Source organism: Hypanus sabinus, chromosome 9, assembly GCF_030144855.1.
Source record: "Hypanus sabinus isolate sHypSab1 chromosome 9, sHypSab1.hap1, whole genome shotgun sequence".
Lineage (NCBI taxonomy): Eukaryota > Metazoa > Chordata > Chondrichthyes > Myliobatiformes > Dasyatidae > Hypanus > Hypanus sabinus.
The window spans coordinates 89,311,777-89,327,947 of NC_082714.1; the positions used below are offsets into that span (position 1 = coordinate 89,311,777).

Below are 16,171 nucleotides of genomic sequence, written 5' to 3' on the forward strand. Positions count from 1 at the left end.
TTGGAGTTGTCCCATTCCCACTTCCGTAATCCCACGTTTTTCCATTCTCCGCGGATCCATTATGAGCTCTCCGTCTCTTTTGTAGATGGAGTTTGTCGGGAAGACCGGGGAGAGCGGTGGTGGAATGTTTGTAATCAGTATCCTTTCTGAGAATGTTGCAGATTCTGGTGGGGGAAGCCTGCCCCCTCCACACCGTCAGGAAGACCTTTCCTCAGAGAAGCCGTTGCAAGCTTGTTAAACCCACAAACACTTGGAAACGTTTCTGAACAGTTCAGATGACTGAGGGAGGTAGAGCAATCCTGAGAGAACTACTGTGGGACACTGATTAGTGAGAGAGTGCAGTCAGTATACAGGTACTGAGAGAGAGGGGTAGGGGAGGGAGATGGGGGGAGAGAAAGAGAGAGGGGAAGAGGGAGAAGGAGAGAGGTATTTCTCTGAGAGTGAGACCAGTGAGTATACAGATATTCCAGAGAGAGGGAGGGAGGGAGCGAGAGAGACACACACACACAGACCAGTGAGTATACAGATATTTCCTTGAGGGAGAGAGAGCCAGTATGCTGGGGCGTGTGTGTGTGTGACAGAGAGTGTTTCTCACACTCTCACACACCAGTCAGTATACAGATCGACTCCTCAGAGAGACTGGTCACTGCACAGGTAGGCCTCTAAGAGGGAGGACACCACGGTACAGTGAGTTAGAAAATCTCTGGGAGACAAGGGTCGGTATCTGGCTATATCCCTAAGGGAGGCACTCGGGGTGGGGGGGGGGGGGGGTGCTGATACCTGTGTGAGGCCGGGCATTCCTTGACGTCATTCCGACCTCCATCGGGCTCTCGCTTCTCTGGCCTGTGCAACAGTGGAGTCGGTCGTGCAGGAACGGTAAGCGATGCGTCATGGTGCTCACTTGGCCCGTTCGGCCTCTGCTATCCTGGCCACAGTGCCCTGGCTCTGATCATAGCTACAGCACGAGGTGACTTAACCAGTTATGTGTCTGTAACCTCAGAGTCCTGAGGCCAAAGTAGGAATGGAGCCGATGTTTGGCCAGTTTAGCCTGGGTCCAAACTGGGAAGTTGAGGATGTCGGGGGCCAGTGTTCAGCTTGCCGCTCGGTGAGGTTCCCTTGTCTTTGCACTGAACTGTGGCCTGCAACTAAGGGGCTCCTGGACCGGCTGCGGTGATGAACACCACTTCGTGGCGGTGGACTCACTTTCATCAACTTCAGTTCTGAGTGTTATTTGTTTACTTTTAATTGTTTGGACCTGCACAGTTGGTGGTGGGCAGTTTTTTTAAATGGGGTTTTTCGTTTTGTGTGACTGCCTGTAAGAAGGTGAATTTCTACGTTGTATGTAGCTTACGTACTTTGAACTTTGAACCAATGATCGTTTCCAGGGTACAGAGTTACAGAGAGTCACCACCCTCTGTGGTGAGTTCAAAGATAAAGATTAGCTTTGTTTCTTACATGACATCAAAACAACGAACGGTCCGTTGCCCCCAACTCTCAAAGTTGCTGATGTCAGGCCAGTCTCTGGCTCGGACTCTCCCCGCACCTCAGAAGGATGTGATTAAGTTGGAGGAGATTGGATAGTTGAGACAGTTTTCCCACTAGAGTAGAGGTTTATAAAATCGTGAGGAACATTGATAAAGTCTTTCCCCTCAGGCTACTGGAGTCCAGAACTCGAGAGACTAGTTCTGTGGTGAGAGGGGATAGGATTATTGAGGTTTATAAAGACCCCGGGAGCCAGGCTGGCAGATTTGAATGGTTACAGGGAGGAGGAGGGATTTTGGGTTAGCCAGTTTTATGGACTAACGGGCACTACGTTCCCACCACAGGTTCGGCTCGCGGTCGGCCCGGATATTCCGGCTCCTGCTTCGGAAGCGGCATCTGGAGCAGAAGCAGGTGGAGGATTTTGCCATGATCCCAGCGAAGGAGGCGAAGGAGATGATGTACCGGATGTTATCTGAGAACTTCATCTCCTTGCAGGTAGGACTTAACATCACATCCCCCCGTCTCTCACCCTTCATGTTTCACCCCTCCACCTCAGTCCCTCATCCCTCCTTGCCTCTCCCCTCACCATCCAAATTACTCGCCCCTCCACCTCCAAATCACCCCTCAATCTTATTTGACACAATTTGTCTCTCTGCACCTCATTCCACACTCCTACCTCTGTCTCACCCCCCATCTCCTGCCTCTCCACCCCGCTCACCCACTTCTATTTCTCCACTTCCTGCCCTTCCATCTCATTTGTCTCTTCCCCCTGCTTCCTGCACCTTCAGCTTGCACCCCTCCTGTCCATTTCCTGGCCTTCTGTCTCCTGCCTCCAGTCCTCGGTGATCCTTTCCCCACCGATTCTCCGGCCTTGATCTGCCGCGCTTTTCCTCTTGCAGGAAATCCCCAAGACACCGGATCACGCTCCTTCCAGAACCTTCTACCTGTACACCGTCAACTTCCAGGCGACGGTGCGCATGATACTGCAGCGCTGCTACAAGGTAACTCCGCGCACGGCCGTGTGTGTCCTTGGTATCTGCTGCCGCCATGGGAGGAGACCATTCAGCCCGCCGTGCCTATGCTAAGAAAGCACTTACACACTGATCCCACAGCTTCTCCCGTGGTTACAGCAGTTCCAGACACTTTCCAAATGCAAGAAGGTTCAGTGAGCTCCTGACTGCAATGCCGCACTGGTAAAATTTTTCAGCTGTCCGCTGGGAGGCACAGCGGTTGCACCCCTAGAGACCCAGATTCGATCCTAACTTCTGGCTTTGTGTGTCAGTCTGCCTGCTGTCTGAGTGTTGGACTAATTGGCCACTGTAAAATGCCCTCACTGCATAGTGCCATAACAGCATAATACTATGCTAGCGATTGGGTTCAATTCCCATGACTGCGTGAGTTTCCTCCCACATTGCAAAGACGTATGGGTTTCGGTGAGTGAGTTGAGGGCAGCCTGTGTCGGTGCTGGAAGAGTGGCGACACTCGTGGGCTGCCCCCAGCACATCCTCCGACTGTGCTGGTTGTTGACACAAAATGACACATTTCACTGTATTTTTCGATGTATGTAAGATAGATAAAGCTGATCCTTTTTAGTGTGTGTGTGGGGGGGGGAAAGAGTTGTTCAAGTACTATCTGTGTAAAAACAAAGAGGGGGGTGATAATGGTCGAATGGCCTAATTCTGCTCCTATGTCTAAAGGCCTGTCTCCTGACTGGAAGGCCATTTAATCGATGGAGTTCAATCCCATTTCCCTCATGTTCCTGCCTTGGAGCCTTCCAACTTGCTACTCACAGAAAGTCCCCTACTCCCTTTTCAACATCCCTTCACTATCTACCATTTACAGCAGCTAATTAACCCTCGAGTGGGGAGGAAATGGGGTGGAAATTAGAGTTCAGAGCTGCCCCTAAAGTGTAATTCCATCGTGCCAGCACATTGGAAAGGATGTTGGATAAGGGGTGCAATGTCTTATCCTTGCTACCGCCTCAACTCGCAAGTTAACCTTTTGGGATTCCTGCTTGACTCGCGAGTCCCTTTGCAACTCCGAATTCTCAGTCGACCTCCGTCCTACGCTGTCCTTTGGCAATGGAGCAGGAGAAGGTGGTTCTCGTTTGTGTCTGTGCTTCCTGCTGGACTGATTGTAGACATTTTGTTACAGACAGTGGTTAACTTGATCACTCGCCGGGAGCACGAGACTCGAGAGAATAGGTAAGTATGAGAGAGACAGTGACCTGGATTAGGCTGGGAGGCGGGGTGAAATGTTAGGATTCCAGTCGCAGATAGAGGGCTGGAGAGGGGTCAAAATTTTGATGGGATAGTTTTTTTACGTAAAATATTACAGCACAGTACAGGCCTTTCGGCCTACAATGTTGTGTTGATCTTTTAACCCAAGATCAATCTAACCCTTCCCTTCCCCCATAACCCTCCAGTTTTCTATCACCCATGTGCCTATCTAAAATGTCTTAAATGTCCATAACGTATCTGCCTCTACCGCCCTCCCTGGCAGCACACACCCACCACTCTCTCTGACATTCCCCTATACTTTCCAACAAGAAATTATGCCCCCTTGTATTAGTCACTTCCACCCTGGGAAAAGTCTCTGGCTGTCCACTTGATCTATCGTCTCATAATCTTGTAAACCTCCTCAGCCCCTGAAGCTCCAGAGAAAACAACCCAAGTGTATGCAGCCTCTCGTGATAGGATGTGCCCTCTAAACCAGATAGCATCCTGGTAAACCTCTTCTGCACCCTCTCCAAAGCCTCAACTTCCTTACTGTAATGGGGTGACCAGACTGCAGATGTGGCCTATACAGAGTTCTATAAAGGTGCAACATAACCTCTTGAATTTTGAATTCAGTACCCTGACTGATAAAAGCAAACATTCCATAAGCTTCTCAACCACCTTACCGACCTGTGTAGCCACTTTCAAGGAGCTATGAACTTGGATCCTACAGTCTCACTGCTCGGCAACACTGTTAAGGATCCTGCCCTTAATATTGTACTGTTACCTTGCATTTACTGTACCGAGGTACAACTCTATCTGCTATTTCTCAGCCCTTTTATCGGCAACTGATCTACAAATGCAATTACCTGGTTTTCTGCATTACTCACAATAGTAAACAAATACAATAACACACAAACATTGTACTTCCTCTCGTCAATACTGAGTACACCATCACTGTCTAGGTTCAAAAAGTGTGTGAACCTCTGGGGTAATGCCTTCTACAAAAGCTATTTGGGATCAGGCGTTTGAATCAATGGGATGAGATTGGAGGAGTGGGTTGTGGAGGTGCCTTGCTCTATATTTTTAAAAAAGACATACAAATTCAGGTTACTGACAGAGCCTGCTCTTAAGAAAGATCTGTTTGTGCACCATGTCTTGATCAAAACTACTTTCGGGGGACCTGAGAAGAAGAATTATAGAGATGCACGAAGCTGGATAAGGCTACAAAAGCATTTCTAAAGATCTGAGTGTTCATCAGTCCACAAATGGAGAAACTCAGTACTGTTGCTACTCTCCCTGGAGTGGACATCCTGCAAAGATCACACCAAGAGCACAACGTGCGATGCTGAAGGAGGTGAAAAAGGACCCAAGGGTAACAGCAAAAGACCTGCAGAAATCTCGAGAACTTGATTAAGGCTCTGTTCATATGTCCTCTATAAGGAAAATACTGAACAAGAATAGTGTTCATGGAAGGACACCACTGCACTCCAAAAAAGAAAACATTGCTACATGTCTTAAGTTTGCAGAAGACCGCCTGGATGTTCTACAACACTTCTGGAACAATATTCTGTGGACGGATGAGACAGTTGAACTTTCTGTCTGAAAAATGGATACCATTATGTTTGTGGAAAGGGCACTGTACAGCAACAGCAAAACCTCATCCCAACTGTGAAGCATGATGAAGGAGCATCATGGTTTGGGGCTGCTTTGCTGCCTCAGGGCCGAGGCAACTTGCAGTCGCTGAGGGAACAATGAATTCAAAATTGTATCAAGATGTAGAGAATGTTAGGGAAGCAGTCAGTCATCTGAAGCTTAATGGAAGTTGGAAGATGCAGCAAGATAACAACCCAAAGCACAAGAGTAAATCAACAGCAACAGAATGTTTTCAAAAGAAGGAAGTTCATGCTTTGGAATGGCCAAGTCCAAGTCCAGACCTTAACCCAATTGAGATGCTGTGGCGTTACCTGAAGAGGGCTCTTCAAGCGAAGTATCCCAGAAATATTGAAGAACTGAAACAGTTTTGTATGGGGGAATGGTTTAAAATTCCTTGCCCTTGTGTAAACATGAGCAGTAGTTACAGTTAGTATTTGGTGGAGGTTATTGCTGCTAAAGGAGGTTTTACTAGTTATTAAATACAAGAGTTCACATACTTTTTTCAGCCTGGACTGAGAATGATTAAACAATGTTTAATTGATGTTTAACCAATTTTGGTATCATACTCAAACTTATTAACCTATCCATTTGTTTTCAGCCAGGTCATGTATATTCATCTTAGACAGCAAAGTCTCAGCACAATTAGTGCAGAATCCCACTAGTTACAGACCTCCAACTCAAACAAGTCCCCTCAACCACTACCTTCTCTCTTCTGTGCGCGAGCCAGTTGTGAATCGAAACAGCCAGTTCACAGTGGACCCCATGAATCTTAATCTTCTGGATTAGCCTCCCATGAGGGACTTTGTCAAATACCTTATGAAAATCCATCTGGACAATATCCACTGCCCTACCCTCATCAATCACTCTTGTCACCTTGTCAAGCAAATGTTCCACTCCCCCTTTACTGAGTGGTCCCACCCTCTCCCTGGTTATCCTCTTACTCTTGATGTATGTATAGAATGTCTTGGGATTCACCTTCATCCTACTTTCCAAGGACCTTTCATGGTCCCTCCTGGCTCTCCAAATTCCATTCTTTAGTTCTTTTCTGGCTTCTTCATACTCATATGCTTTGTTTGATCCTAACTTCCAAAGCTTTCCTTTGTCCTCTTAACTAAATTCTCTGGATATCCAGGGTTCTCCCATCTTTCCATCCCCATCCTTCCTTCTAACAGGAATCTACCCTTCCTGTACTCTATGCAATTGATCTTTAGATACCCTGCATGTCTGACGTGGACTTACCAGAAAAAATGTGCCCAATTAATGCTTCTTAGTTACTGCCTAATACCCTCAATTAGCCGTACTCCAATTTAAAACTCTCCCACAAAAGCTCCAACATTACCTTGTGGATCTTGAACTCACTGCCCTGGCTAATGAAGTACATTACACCATTTGGCTTCTTAACAATCCCATGAACCTGTTGAGCAACTGACAGATGGATGGACATAGACTCCTCACCTTGCAAAGAATTCTGCCACTAACCCTACAATCTGCCTTCAAATTCGACCTTTCAAAGTGAATCACCTCACACTTTTCTGGGATCTTGTCCATTGTAACCTACTACCGAAGTCTAGAGATGGCAGACTTGAGGAACAAGTGGGACAGGAAAATCAGACAGATTTAGGGAGGGAATTGTAGAAGTTAGGTTGCAGGCAGTAAGCGTGGAGATCTGGAAAGGTGAAGAATTGGAGGAGCACAAAGATTAGGAGAGATTGGAAAACAAATGCAAGGAATTTAAATTTTAGATATTGTTCCACTGGGAAGAAACAAAGAAGGAATGAGGGTTGGGCTAAGGGGTAGCAGGGATTTGGAAGAATAAACATGACTAACTGGCTAGGAGAGAGTTGCAATAGTTATGAGATCCCTGGGTGGGTGGTATTGGGCAGTGTTGTACAGGTGAAAATGGATAGACTCAACAGTGGCATTCACTCACATATATACATACAAAGCTCACATTGGCATTGAGCGCAAAAATTATTTAAAAATAGAACTTGGTTCAGGGTGGTGTGGAATGGCCTCTGTGATGTTACAGCACAATACAATATTGTGCTGACCTTTTAACCTACTCTAAAATCAATCTATCCCTTCCCTCCTTCATAACCCTCCATTTTTCTGTCATCCAGGTGCCTCTCAGAGTATCTGCTCCCACCACCACCTCTTACAGGGTGTTCTGCAGACTCGCCATTCTGACATCCCTCTACTTGTCTCTAGTCACCTTAAAGCTGTGCCCATTGTGTTAGACATTTCCACCCTGTGAAAACGTCTGCTTATCCACTTGATCTCAAATGTGTCTGCACCAGGTCAATGATTTTCATCTCCTCTTCCAGGCGGCTGCTGGAGAAATCCCAGCGAATCGAGGCCATCATGGCGTCGATGCAGGCAACGGGGGCGGAGGAGGTGCAGCTGCAGGAGATCGAAGAGATGATCACTGCACCCGAGCAACAGCAGCTGGAGACGCTCAAACACAACGTCAACATGTGAGCACCCAGCCAGGAAGCAGCGTGTGGAGGGTGTGACCGGGGAGATGTGTATACACCAGTGGTGATGGGAGGGAAGTTGTGGGAGAAAGCCGGTACTGGGGACTTCCTGTCCAATAGCACCATTCGTATCACGGTTGGGACCACAATTTAAAGTGATTGGAGGAAAGCAAAGGTGGGGGATGATGTCAGTGGAAGGTGTGTGGAACATGCCGACAGGGGTGGCAATAAAGGCAGATGCAAATAAAGCTATAGAACAGTCAGGCTGGTCATCCCACAATGTTGGCCAACCTTTGAACTGACTCTAAAATGAATCAAATCCTCCTTATGTAATCCTCCATTTTTCTTCCATCCACGTGCCTGAGCATCTTAAATGTCCTCAGTATATCTGCCTCTGCCACCATCCCTAGCAGTGCGTTCCATGCACCTACCACTCGGTGTTAAAAAATACCCATGCAATCACTTCAAAATTTTGCCCTCTTGTATTAGTTATTTCTGCCCTGGGGAAAAGTCTCTAGCGGTCCAGCCTCTATCCATCATCTTGTACACCTCTATCATGTCTCCTCTCATCCTCCTTGGTTCCAAAGAGAAAAGCACTAGTTTGCTCAACCCCTCACAAGACACGCTCTCTAATCCAGTCAACACCCTGGTAAATCTCCTCTGCACTCCGTCTGAGCTTCCACAGCCTTCCTATAATGGGACGACCAGAACGGAATAAAATACTCCCAAGTATGGTCTGAGCAGGGTTTTATAGAGATACAGCTGTACCTCGTGGCTTTTGAACTCCATCCCGACTACTGAAGGCCAACACGCCATACGCCTTAACAACCCCAACAACTTGGTCGGCTGTTCTTGCCCCAGAACTTTCACTCACTGTATTCCTTGTCTGATCTGGTCACTGGGTCAGTTTCCTGAACCCTGGCGTTTGCAGAGGTGTTTACAGGAATTCACTGTCAAAAGGATGGATACCGACTCTCTCGGTCTTTATCCCACAGGTTGGATTCAAGTGAGAATCAGGTGGACGAGACAATATTTATTTTGGAATCTTACATCGCCACGACCCGGATCGAAAAGGAGGCTCCACCAAAACGGTGAGCTGGAGTGGACAAGAATCACCATGTCAGACTTCCCTAGCTTGAGTCTGTGCTGGGGCAGAAGGCAGCCCAGTGGCTGGGACATCTAGCCGAATCTACCAGCTTAATAAAAGGACATTTCTTTTGGTGCGTTGGCCAGCCTTTCAGTAATGTGTGGACAGTAATTTGTGCCAATAAACAATTTTGAGCACAAGGAGAGTGAAGTCTTTGAAGAGAGGCACTGCCTTGGAATTCTGGGCTCAAGGCAACAGACACTTGTGCAACACAGCTGGTTGGAATATCCATGGAGAGAAATGGACTCTAATGTGTCCATTCCTGCCATCTCACTACGACCTTTGATGCCTTTATAATCAAGAACCTATCAACCGCTGCTTTAAATATACCCAATGACTTGGTCTCTACAGCTGTCTGTGTCAATGAGCAATGAATTCCACAGATTCACTGCCCTCTGCCTAAAATTCCTCCATTTCTGTTCTAAATTGACATCCTTGTATTCTCCCACTTTCCCTTTCTGGCTTCTGCCCCCTTTTCTCAGCCCAAAAATATCAACTGTTGCCAGACTTGCTGAGTTCCTCCAGTGTTTTGTGTGTTGTAGGGATCCATACCTTGAAAATGGTTCATTACAGTCTGTTCATTATAGAGCTGTCAGCAGTGCAGGACAAAATTCACATCAGATCTTGAAATAACAGCAACATTTTTTTAGTGTTCTTGTCCTTTAATTACAATAACTGGGTTGATACAGAGATCTAATGAACAGTTCTAAAATTAACGGCTCCTGCCCCATCTACACCAGCAGTCTCATGGATAGTTGTCCTTAAACACCTTGGGGCTTCACCCCACAGCTTTCACCCACGGGGCCTTTGCCCTGTGGCATCTGGTGTCCCTCTGCTGTGGAAATATTCACTGAAAGCTACGCGGTTAAATGTACAAGCAGAGATACAGTACCTGCATGTGATAGGCACAATCAAGCTTTCAGCCTCACTTAGCTTAAAAGTGTGTCTTTGGAAATGTTGTCTTAAAATACTTTTTAATATTTACAAAATGTCTTGGCCTGAAAATAGATAATTTGCTTTCTCTGTACAGAAAGTTTTATAAAAAGGGGGAAAAGATTAACATTGAAAATATATTCAAGTTGCTTTTAAAAACATGACAGCACCTCCTTTTTTTTGGGGGGGGGGGGGAAGAGTTGGGAATCTCTCCCTAAATTCCAGGGATTCTTCCTGATATCATAAGGGGTCATTAATCAGGGTTAGACCTTCCCTCCCCGTGGATGGGCACTTTCTGCTTCTGTGGGGGCTTGCAGCGTCAGTCCCTTCTGGTGTGAGTGAGCTGGATCACGGCGAGCTTCCAGCTCTGTTCCCCTCTCTCTGCGCTGACTTGCACTGATTCTAGACACAGATAATGTCTTCAGTTCAGTCACACTCCCCTGTGTTACCGTCCAGAGCAGGCAGGGTCTGTTTTGGGTGGCTCTGCCTATCCCCCTCTCACTGTATAGGTACTGGGATCATAGGAAAAAGCATGGGTCCAGATCAATGGGATTTTTTTTTAAACCTGGCAATGGGCTGATGCCCGGAATTTACTGATCTGGTGACAGTGAAACTCTCCCCCGGTATATTGCTGCCTGGATCTGCGGACTCTGAACAAATCCGAGCACATTCCTGCTCCCATTTGGGTGTGCTTGCTCATCATTAGGCTTGCCATCTCAGTCCAAGGAGATGATGTCCAGTACGTTGCTGGGGACTGCACCAGCAGCAGTCGTGTGACAAGGTGGGCGACTCTCCCTGGGAAGGCTGCCGGTGGTGATGCTACCGGTCCGGCCGGTAGTCCCGTGCACGCTCCGGGTGGGGCCGATGACACTCTCCACGAACTGGGGCGAGGAGGTGAACGGGAAGAAGTGGCTGAATGAGGAACGCACGGGATCCAGGTTCTCAGAGGAGTTGCTGGTAACCGGCCGCTGGTTCTGTGAGCAGATCATTCAGAATTAGTTATTCATTGCACTTATAGTGAACTGCGTCGTTTGTATCAACAACCAAGTGATGTGCTGGGGCAGCCCGCAAGTGAAGTAGCATTGTGGTTATCATAACGTACCAGTGACCTGCGTACAATTCCACTGGGGCCTGTAACGAGTTTGTACGTTCTCCCCGTGGGAGACTTCTGGGTGCTCCAGATTCCTCCCACGTTGCAAAAACAAATGGGTTAGGTTTAGTAAATTGTGGGTACATTGTGTTGGCACCAGAAGCATTGCGACACTTGCAGGCTGCCCAGCACAATCCTTACCGATGTGATTTGATGCAAATGATGCATTTTAATACATGTTTCGATGTACATGTGAGAAAGTTAATCGTTATAAAACAAGACCCTTTCCCAGCCACTCACACATACAAACTGGTCTCTAACCCCTGAACAAGCCTCCTCTGCACTTCACTCAAAGTTAGAATTTATTATCTTATCAAAATACATTTATGTTATCATATAAAGATTCATTTTCTTGTGGGCATTCACAGTAGATACAAAGAAACATAGAATCAATGAAAATTGACAGTCCTTTACATTATATCTATTTAATGCTGCCCTGAGGTGGGAGAGTAACAGGATGGTGCAGAGGGAGATTTAGCCATGAGCGCCCCTACATCAACTGGTGCTGGTACAGCAAAAAGATATTAAGTGACAAAGCAAATTTAACTGGCCTTGTACCCCAACACTGGCAAATCCCTGCTCATTTAGGACTGTAGAGTCAACAGGTGGAGAATTGGTTCTAGACTCTGGTTAATTAGAGCCTGCCAAACAGGTTAAAGACAGTAAGACACAGGAGCAAAATTAAGCCATTTAGCCCATCGAGTTTACTCCACCATTTTATCATGGCAGATTTATTACTCTTTTCCCTATAACCTTTGACACCCTGTTTAATCAAGGACCTATGAACTTCTGCTTTTCCAGACAATGTCTGCAAGAAGTCTGTACATTCTCTCGGTGACCACATGGTGCTGTGTTACCTCCCACAGTCCAAAGATGTAGTGGTTGGTAGGATTAAATGGGGATTTGCTGGGTGGTGAGGCACAATGGGCCAGAGAGACCTGTTCCACACCGTACCTCAATATATTATACATAAATAAGTACACCCAATGACTTGGTCTCCACAGATTCCCTACCCTAAGCCTAAAGAAATTCCTCCTCATCTCCGTTCTAAAGGGATGCCCTCTAGTCCTAGACTTCTCCACTATAGGAAACATCCTCTCCACATTGACTGTCTAAGCCTTTCAATATTCAGTAGGTTTGAATGAGATTTCCCCCATTCTTCTAACTCCAGCCAAATGTTCTCATACATTAACCCTTTCATTCCCAAAATCATTCTTGTGATGCTCCTCTGGACCCTCTCCAATACCAGCACATCTTTCCTTAGATAAGGAGCCCCAAACTGCTTACAGTACTCCAAATTGAATTAGAAACTGAAAATCTACAGCACAATACAGGCCCTTTGGCCCACAATGCTGTGCCAAACGTACTTACTTTAGAAATTACTCAGGGTTACCCATAGCCCTCTATTTTTCTAAGCTCCATGTACCTTTCCAGGAGTCTCTTAAAAGACCCTATCGTATCCACCTCCACCACCATCGCCAGCAGCCTATTCCACGCACTCACCACTCTCTGTGTAAAAAACCTTACCCCTGACATCTCTGTACCTATGCCGTAAAACTGTGTCTTCTCATCTTAGCTATTTCAGCTCTGGGAAAAAGCCTCTGATTACCCACACCATCAATGCTTCTCATCATCTTATACACCTCTATCAAGTCACCTCTCATCCTCCATCACTCCAAGAAGAAAAGGCCGAGTTCACTTAACCTATTCTCATAAGGCGTGCTCCACAATCCAGACGACATACTTGTAAATCTCCTCTGTACCCCTTCTAAAGTTTCCACACATTTCCTGTAGTGAAGTGACCAGAACTGAGCACAGTGGGGTCTGATTAGAGTCCTGTATATCTGCAACATTACCTTTCAGCTCCTAAATTCAATCCCACGGTTGATGAAGGCCAATACACCATATGCCTTCTTAACTACACAGTCAACCTGCACAGCAGCTTTGTGTGTCCTATGGACTCAGACCCCAAGATCCCTCTGATCCTCCACATTGCCAGGAGTTTTACCATTAATACTATATTCTGCCATCATAATTGACCTACCGAAATGAACCACCTCACTCTTATCTGGGTTAAACTCCATCTGCCACTTCTCAGCCCAGTTTTGTTTCCTATCGATGTCCTGACAGCCGTCCATACTATCCACAATACCCACAACCTTCCTGTCATCAGCAAATGTACTAACCCATCCCTCCACTTCCTCATCCAGGTCATTTATAAAAATCACAAAAAAGGGGGTCCCGTAACAGATCCCTGAGACACACCAATGTATAAGGATTTCAGCAAGGCATTTGATAAGGTACCCCATGCAGAATATGACCCATCTACAACCACTCTTTGCCTTCTGTAGGCAAGCCAATTCTGGATCCACAAAGCAATGTCCTTGGATCCCATGCCTCCTTACTTTCTCAATAAGCCTTGCATGGGGTACCTTATCAAATGCCTTGCTGAAATCCATATACACTACATCTACAGCTCTATCTTCATCAATGTGTTTAGTCACATCCTCAAAAAATTCAATCAGGCTCGTAAGGCACGACCTGCCCTTGACAAAGCCGTGCTGACTACTCCTAATCCAGACAACATATGCCTCTCCAAGTGTTCATACATCCTGCCTCTCAGGATCTTCTCCATCAACTTACCAACCACTGAAGTAAGACTCACCAGTCTATAATTTCCTGGGCTATCTCTATTCCCTTTCTTGAATAATAGAACAACATCCGCAACCCTAAAATCCTCCACAACCTCTCCCATCCCTGTTGCAAAGATCCTTGCCAGAGTCTCAGCAATCTCCTCCCTCACCTCCCACAGCAGCCTGGGGTACATCTCATGCGGTCCCGGAGACTTATCCAACTTGATGCTTTCCAAAAGCTTCAGCACATCCTCTTTTTTAATGTCTATACGCTCAAGCTTTTCAATCCGCTGTAAATCATCCCTGCAATCACCAAGATCCTTTTCTGCAGTTAATACTGAAGCAAAGTATTTATTAAGTACCTCTGCTGTCTTCTCCGGTTCCATACACACTTTTCCACTGTCACACTTGATTGGTCCTATTCTCTCACATCTTATCCTCATGTTCTTCACATACTTGTAGAATGCCTTGTGGTTTTCCTTAATCCTGTCTGCCAAGGCGTTCTCATGGCCCCTTCTGGCTCTCCTAATTTCTTTCTTAAGCTCCTTCCTGCTAGCCTTATAATCTTCTACATCTCTTATCATTACCTAGCTTTTGTAAACCTTTCAAAAGCTTTTCTTCTTCACTAGATTTACAAACACTTCGTACACCACGGTTCCTGAATCCTACCATCCTTTCCCTGTCTCATTGGAACATTCCTATGCAGAACTCCACACAAATATCCCCCGAACATTTGCCACATTTCTGCCGTACATTTTCCTGAGAACATCTGCTCCCAATTTATGCTTCTAAGTTCCTGCCTGGTAGCCTCATATTTCCCCTTACTCCAATTAAACACTTTCCTAACTTGTCTGTTCCAATGCTGTGGTAAAGAAGATAGAATTGTGATCACTATATCCAAATTGAATTGACTTTATTACTTACATCCTTCACACACGAAGAGTAAAAATGTTTATGCTACGTCTCTGTCTAAATGTGCAATGTGCAATTTATATTAATTTGTAATAAATAGTATGTACAACAGGATAGTCAATATAACATAGAAATACAATTGTATCAGCGTGAATTAATCAGTCTGATGGCCTAGTGGAAGAAACTGTCCTGGAGCCTGCTGGTCCTGGCTTTTATGCTGCAGTACTGTTTCCTGGATGGTAGCAGTTGGAACAGTTTGTGGTTGGGGTGACATGGGTCCCCAATGATCCTTCAGGCCCTTTCTGACTCAATGCTTTATGAAGCCTCAGCATTATTTTTAAACATTGGGTAGTCACTATAACTGTATCATTGCCTTTGAAAAGAGTTGCTTCAAACCTGAGTTCTGTCCTCCCTTTCCCACTGATGCAAGTGGTTTGTACATATCAGCTAGGCTCCCCTTCGCTGCTTTTGCTACACTTCCCAGAAAACAACATAATCGAGGACTCTTCCTGTTCTAACCATTCTCTCCTCACTCGCACCTCCCCCCCCACCCACAGAACAGGCAGAAGATACAAAATACACACAAGGGAGATAATTTCAGCATCTATGGAAATGAATAAACAGTTGATGTTTTAGGCAGAGACCCTTTATCAGGTCTGGAAAGGAGTTGGAAGATGCCAGAATAAGATGGTGGGGGCAGGAAGGAGGACTAGCTAGAAGATGATAGGTGAAGCCAGAGTGGGAGAGGCAAAAGGCTGGAGAGGGAGGAATCTGATAGGAGAGGGGAGTGGATCATGGTGAAAGGGAAGAAGGAGGGGCACAGGCAGATAAAAAGAGGTAAGAGGCCACCAGAGCAGGACACAGAAGAGAAGAGGAAGGGGAAATTTTCTTTACTGGAAGGAAAAAATCATTATCCGTGCCATCATCAGGTTCCCTAGATGGAATATGAGGTGACAAACCTGAGGGCACCAACCACTAGGCTCAAGCACAGCTTCTATCCCACTGTTATCAAGCACTTTTGTCTGTTCCTTCATTTGAAAAAGGTAAACTTTTGAACTCCTACTTAACGTCATCGTGCACATTGCATTTATAAGTGGCTGCACTTTCCCTGTAGCCCGATATTGGGGATTGTTTTTACTGACTCAGTGTACTTGGACTGAGCTGCTTGAACGGCACGCAAACGAGCTTTTCATGTGACAATAATAATAATAACTCAAGCAATGCACATAAATTGCCAGAGGAACTAGCTGAGTCAGGCAGCATCTGCAGAGAGGATCAAACAGAGAAGGGGCATGTCAGAATAAGGTGTGGGGAGGGGGAGTACAACAAGCTAGTAGGTGATAGGTGAGACCAGGTGAGGGGGGGGGGGGAGAAATGAAAATGATGGAAGAGCTAAAGGAATCTTACAGGAAAGGACAGTGGACCAAGGAAGTGGTCGAGCAGCATACACACTCTGGTCTCTTTATTAGGTACACCAGTTCATTTATGCAAATATCTAATCATCCAGTCATGTGGCAGCAACTCAAGGCATAAAAGCATGCAGACATGGTCAAGAGGTTCAGTTCTTG

General features: G+C 46.1%; 2 protein-coding genes across 4 annotated transcripts in view; one reads left to right on the forward strand and one right to left on the reverse strand.

Moving 5' to 3' along the window:
• Nucleotides 1-9,619, forward strand: part of polr3c (polymerase (RNA) III (DNA directed) polypeptide C) — a 182,270-nt gene extending 172,651 nt beyond the window's left edge. For all 3 annotated transcript variants that reach the window (XM_059980122.1, XM_059980124.1, XM_059980123.1), the window contains exons 9-15: nucleotides 86-137; nucleotides 816-876; nucleotides 1,827-1,977; nucleotides 2,382-2,483; nucleotides 3,637-3,686; nucleotides 7,679-7,828; nucleotides 8,824-9,619. In XM_059980122.1, coding sequence (XP_059836105.1) covers nucleotides 86-137; nucleotides 816-876; nucleotides 1,827-1,977; nucleotides 2,382-2,483; nucleotides 3,637-3,686; nucleotides 7,679-7,828; nucleotides 8,824-8,923 — 666 coding nt within the window. In that variant the 3' untranslated portion in view covers nucleotides 8,924-9,619. The remainder of the gene's footprint in view (nucleotides 1-85; nucleotides 138-815; nucleotides 877-1,826; nucleotides 1,978-2,381; nucleotides 2,484-3,636; nucleotides 3,687-7,678; nucleotides 7,829-8,823) is intronic.
• LOC132399597 (E3 SUMO-protein ligase PIAS3-like) overlaps nucleotides 9,606-16,171 on the reverse strand; it is a 49,058-nt gene continuing 42,492 nt past the window's right edge. The window contains exon 14 of the mRNA XM_059980121.1: nucleotides 9,606-10,882. Within this exon, the coding sequence (XP_059836104.1) occupies nucleotides 10,625-10,882 (258 nt within the window). The 3' untranslated portion in view covers nucleotides 9,606-10,624. The remainder of the gene's footprint in view (nucleotides 10,883-16,171) is intronic.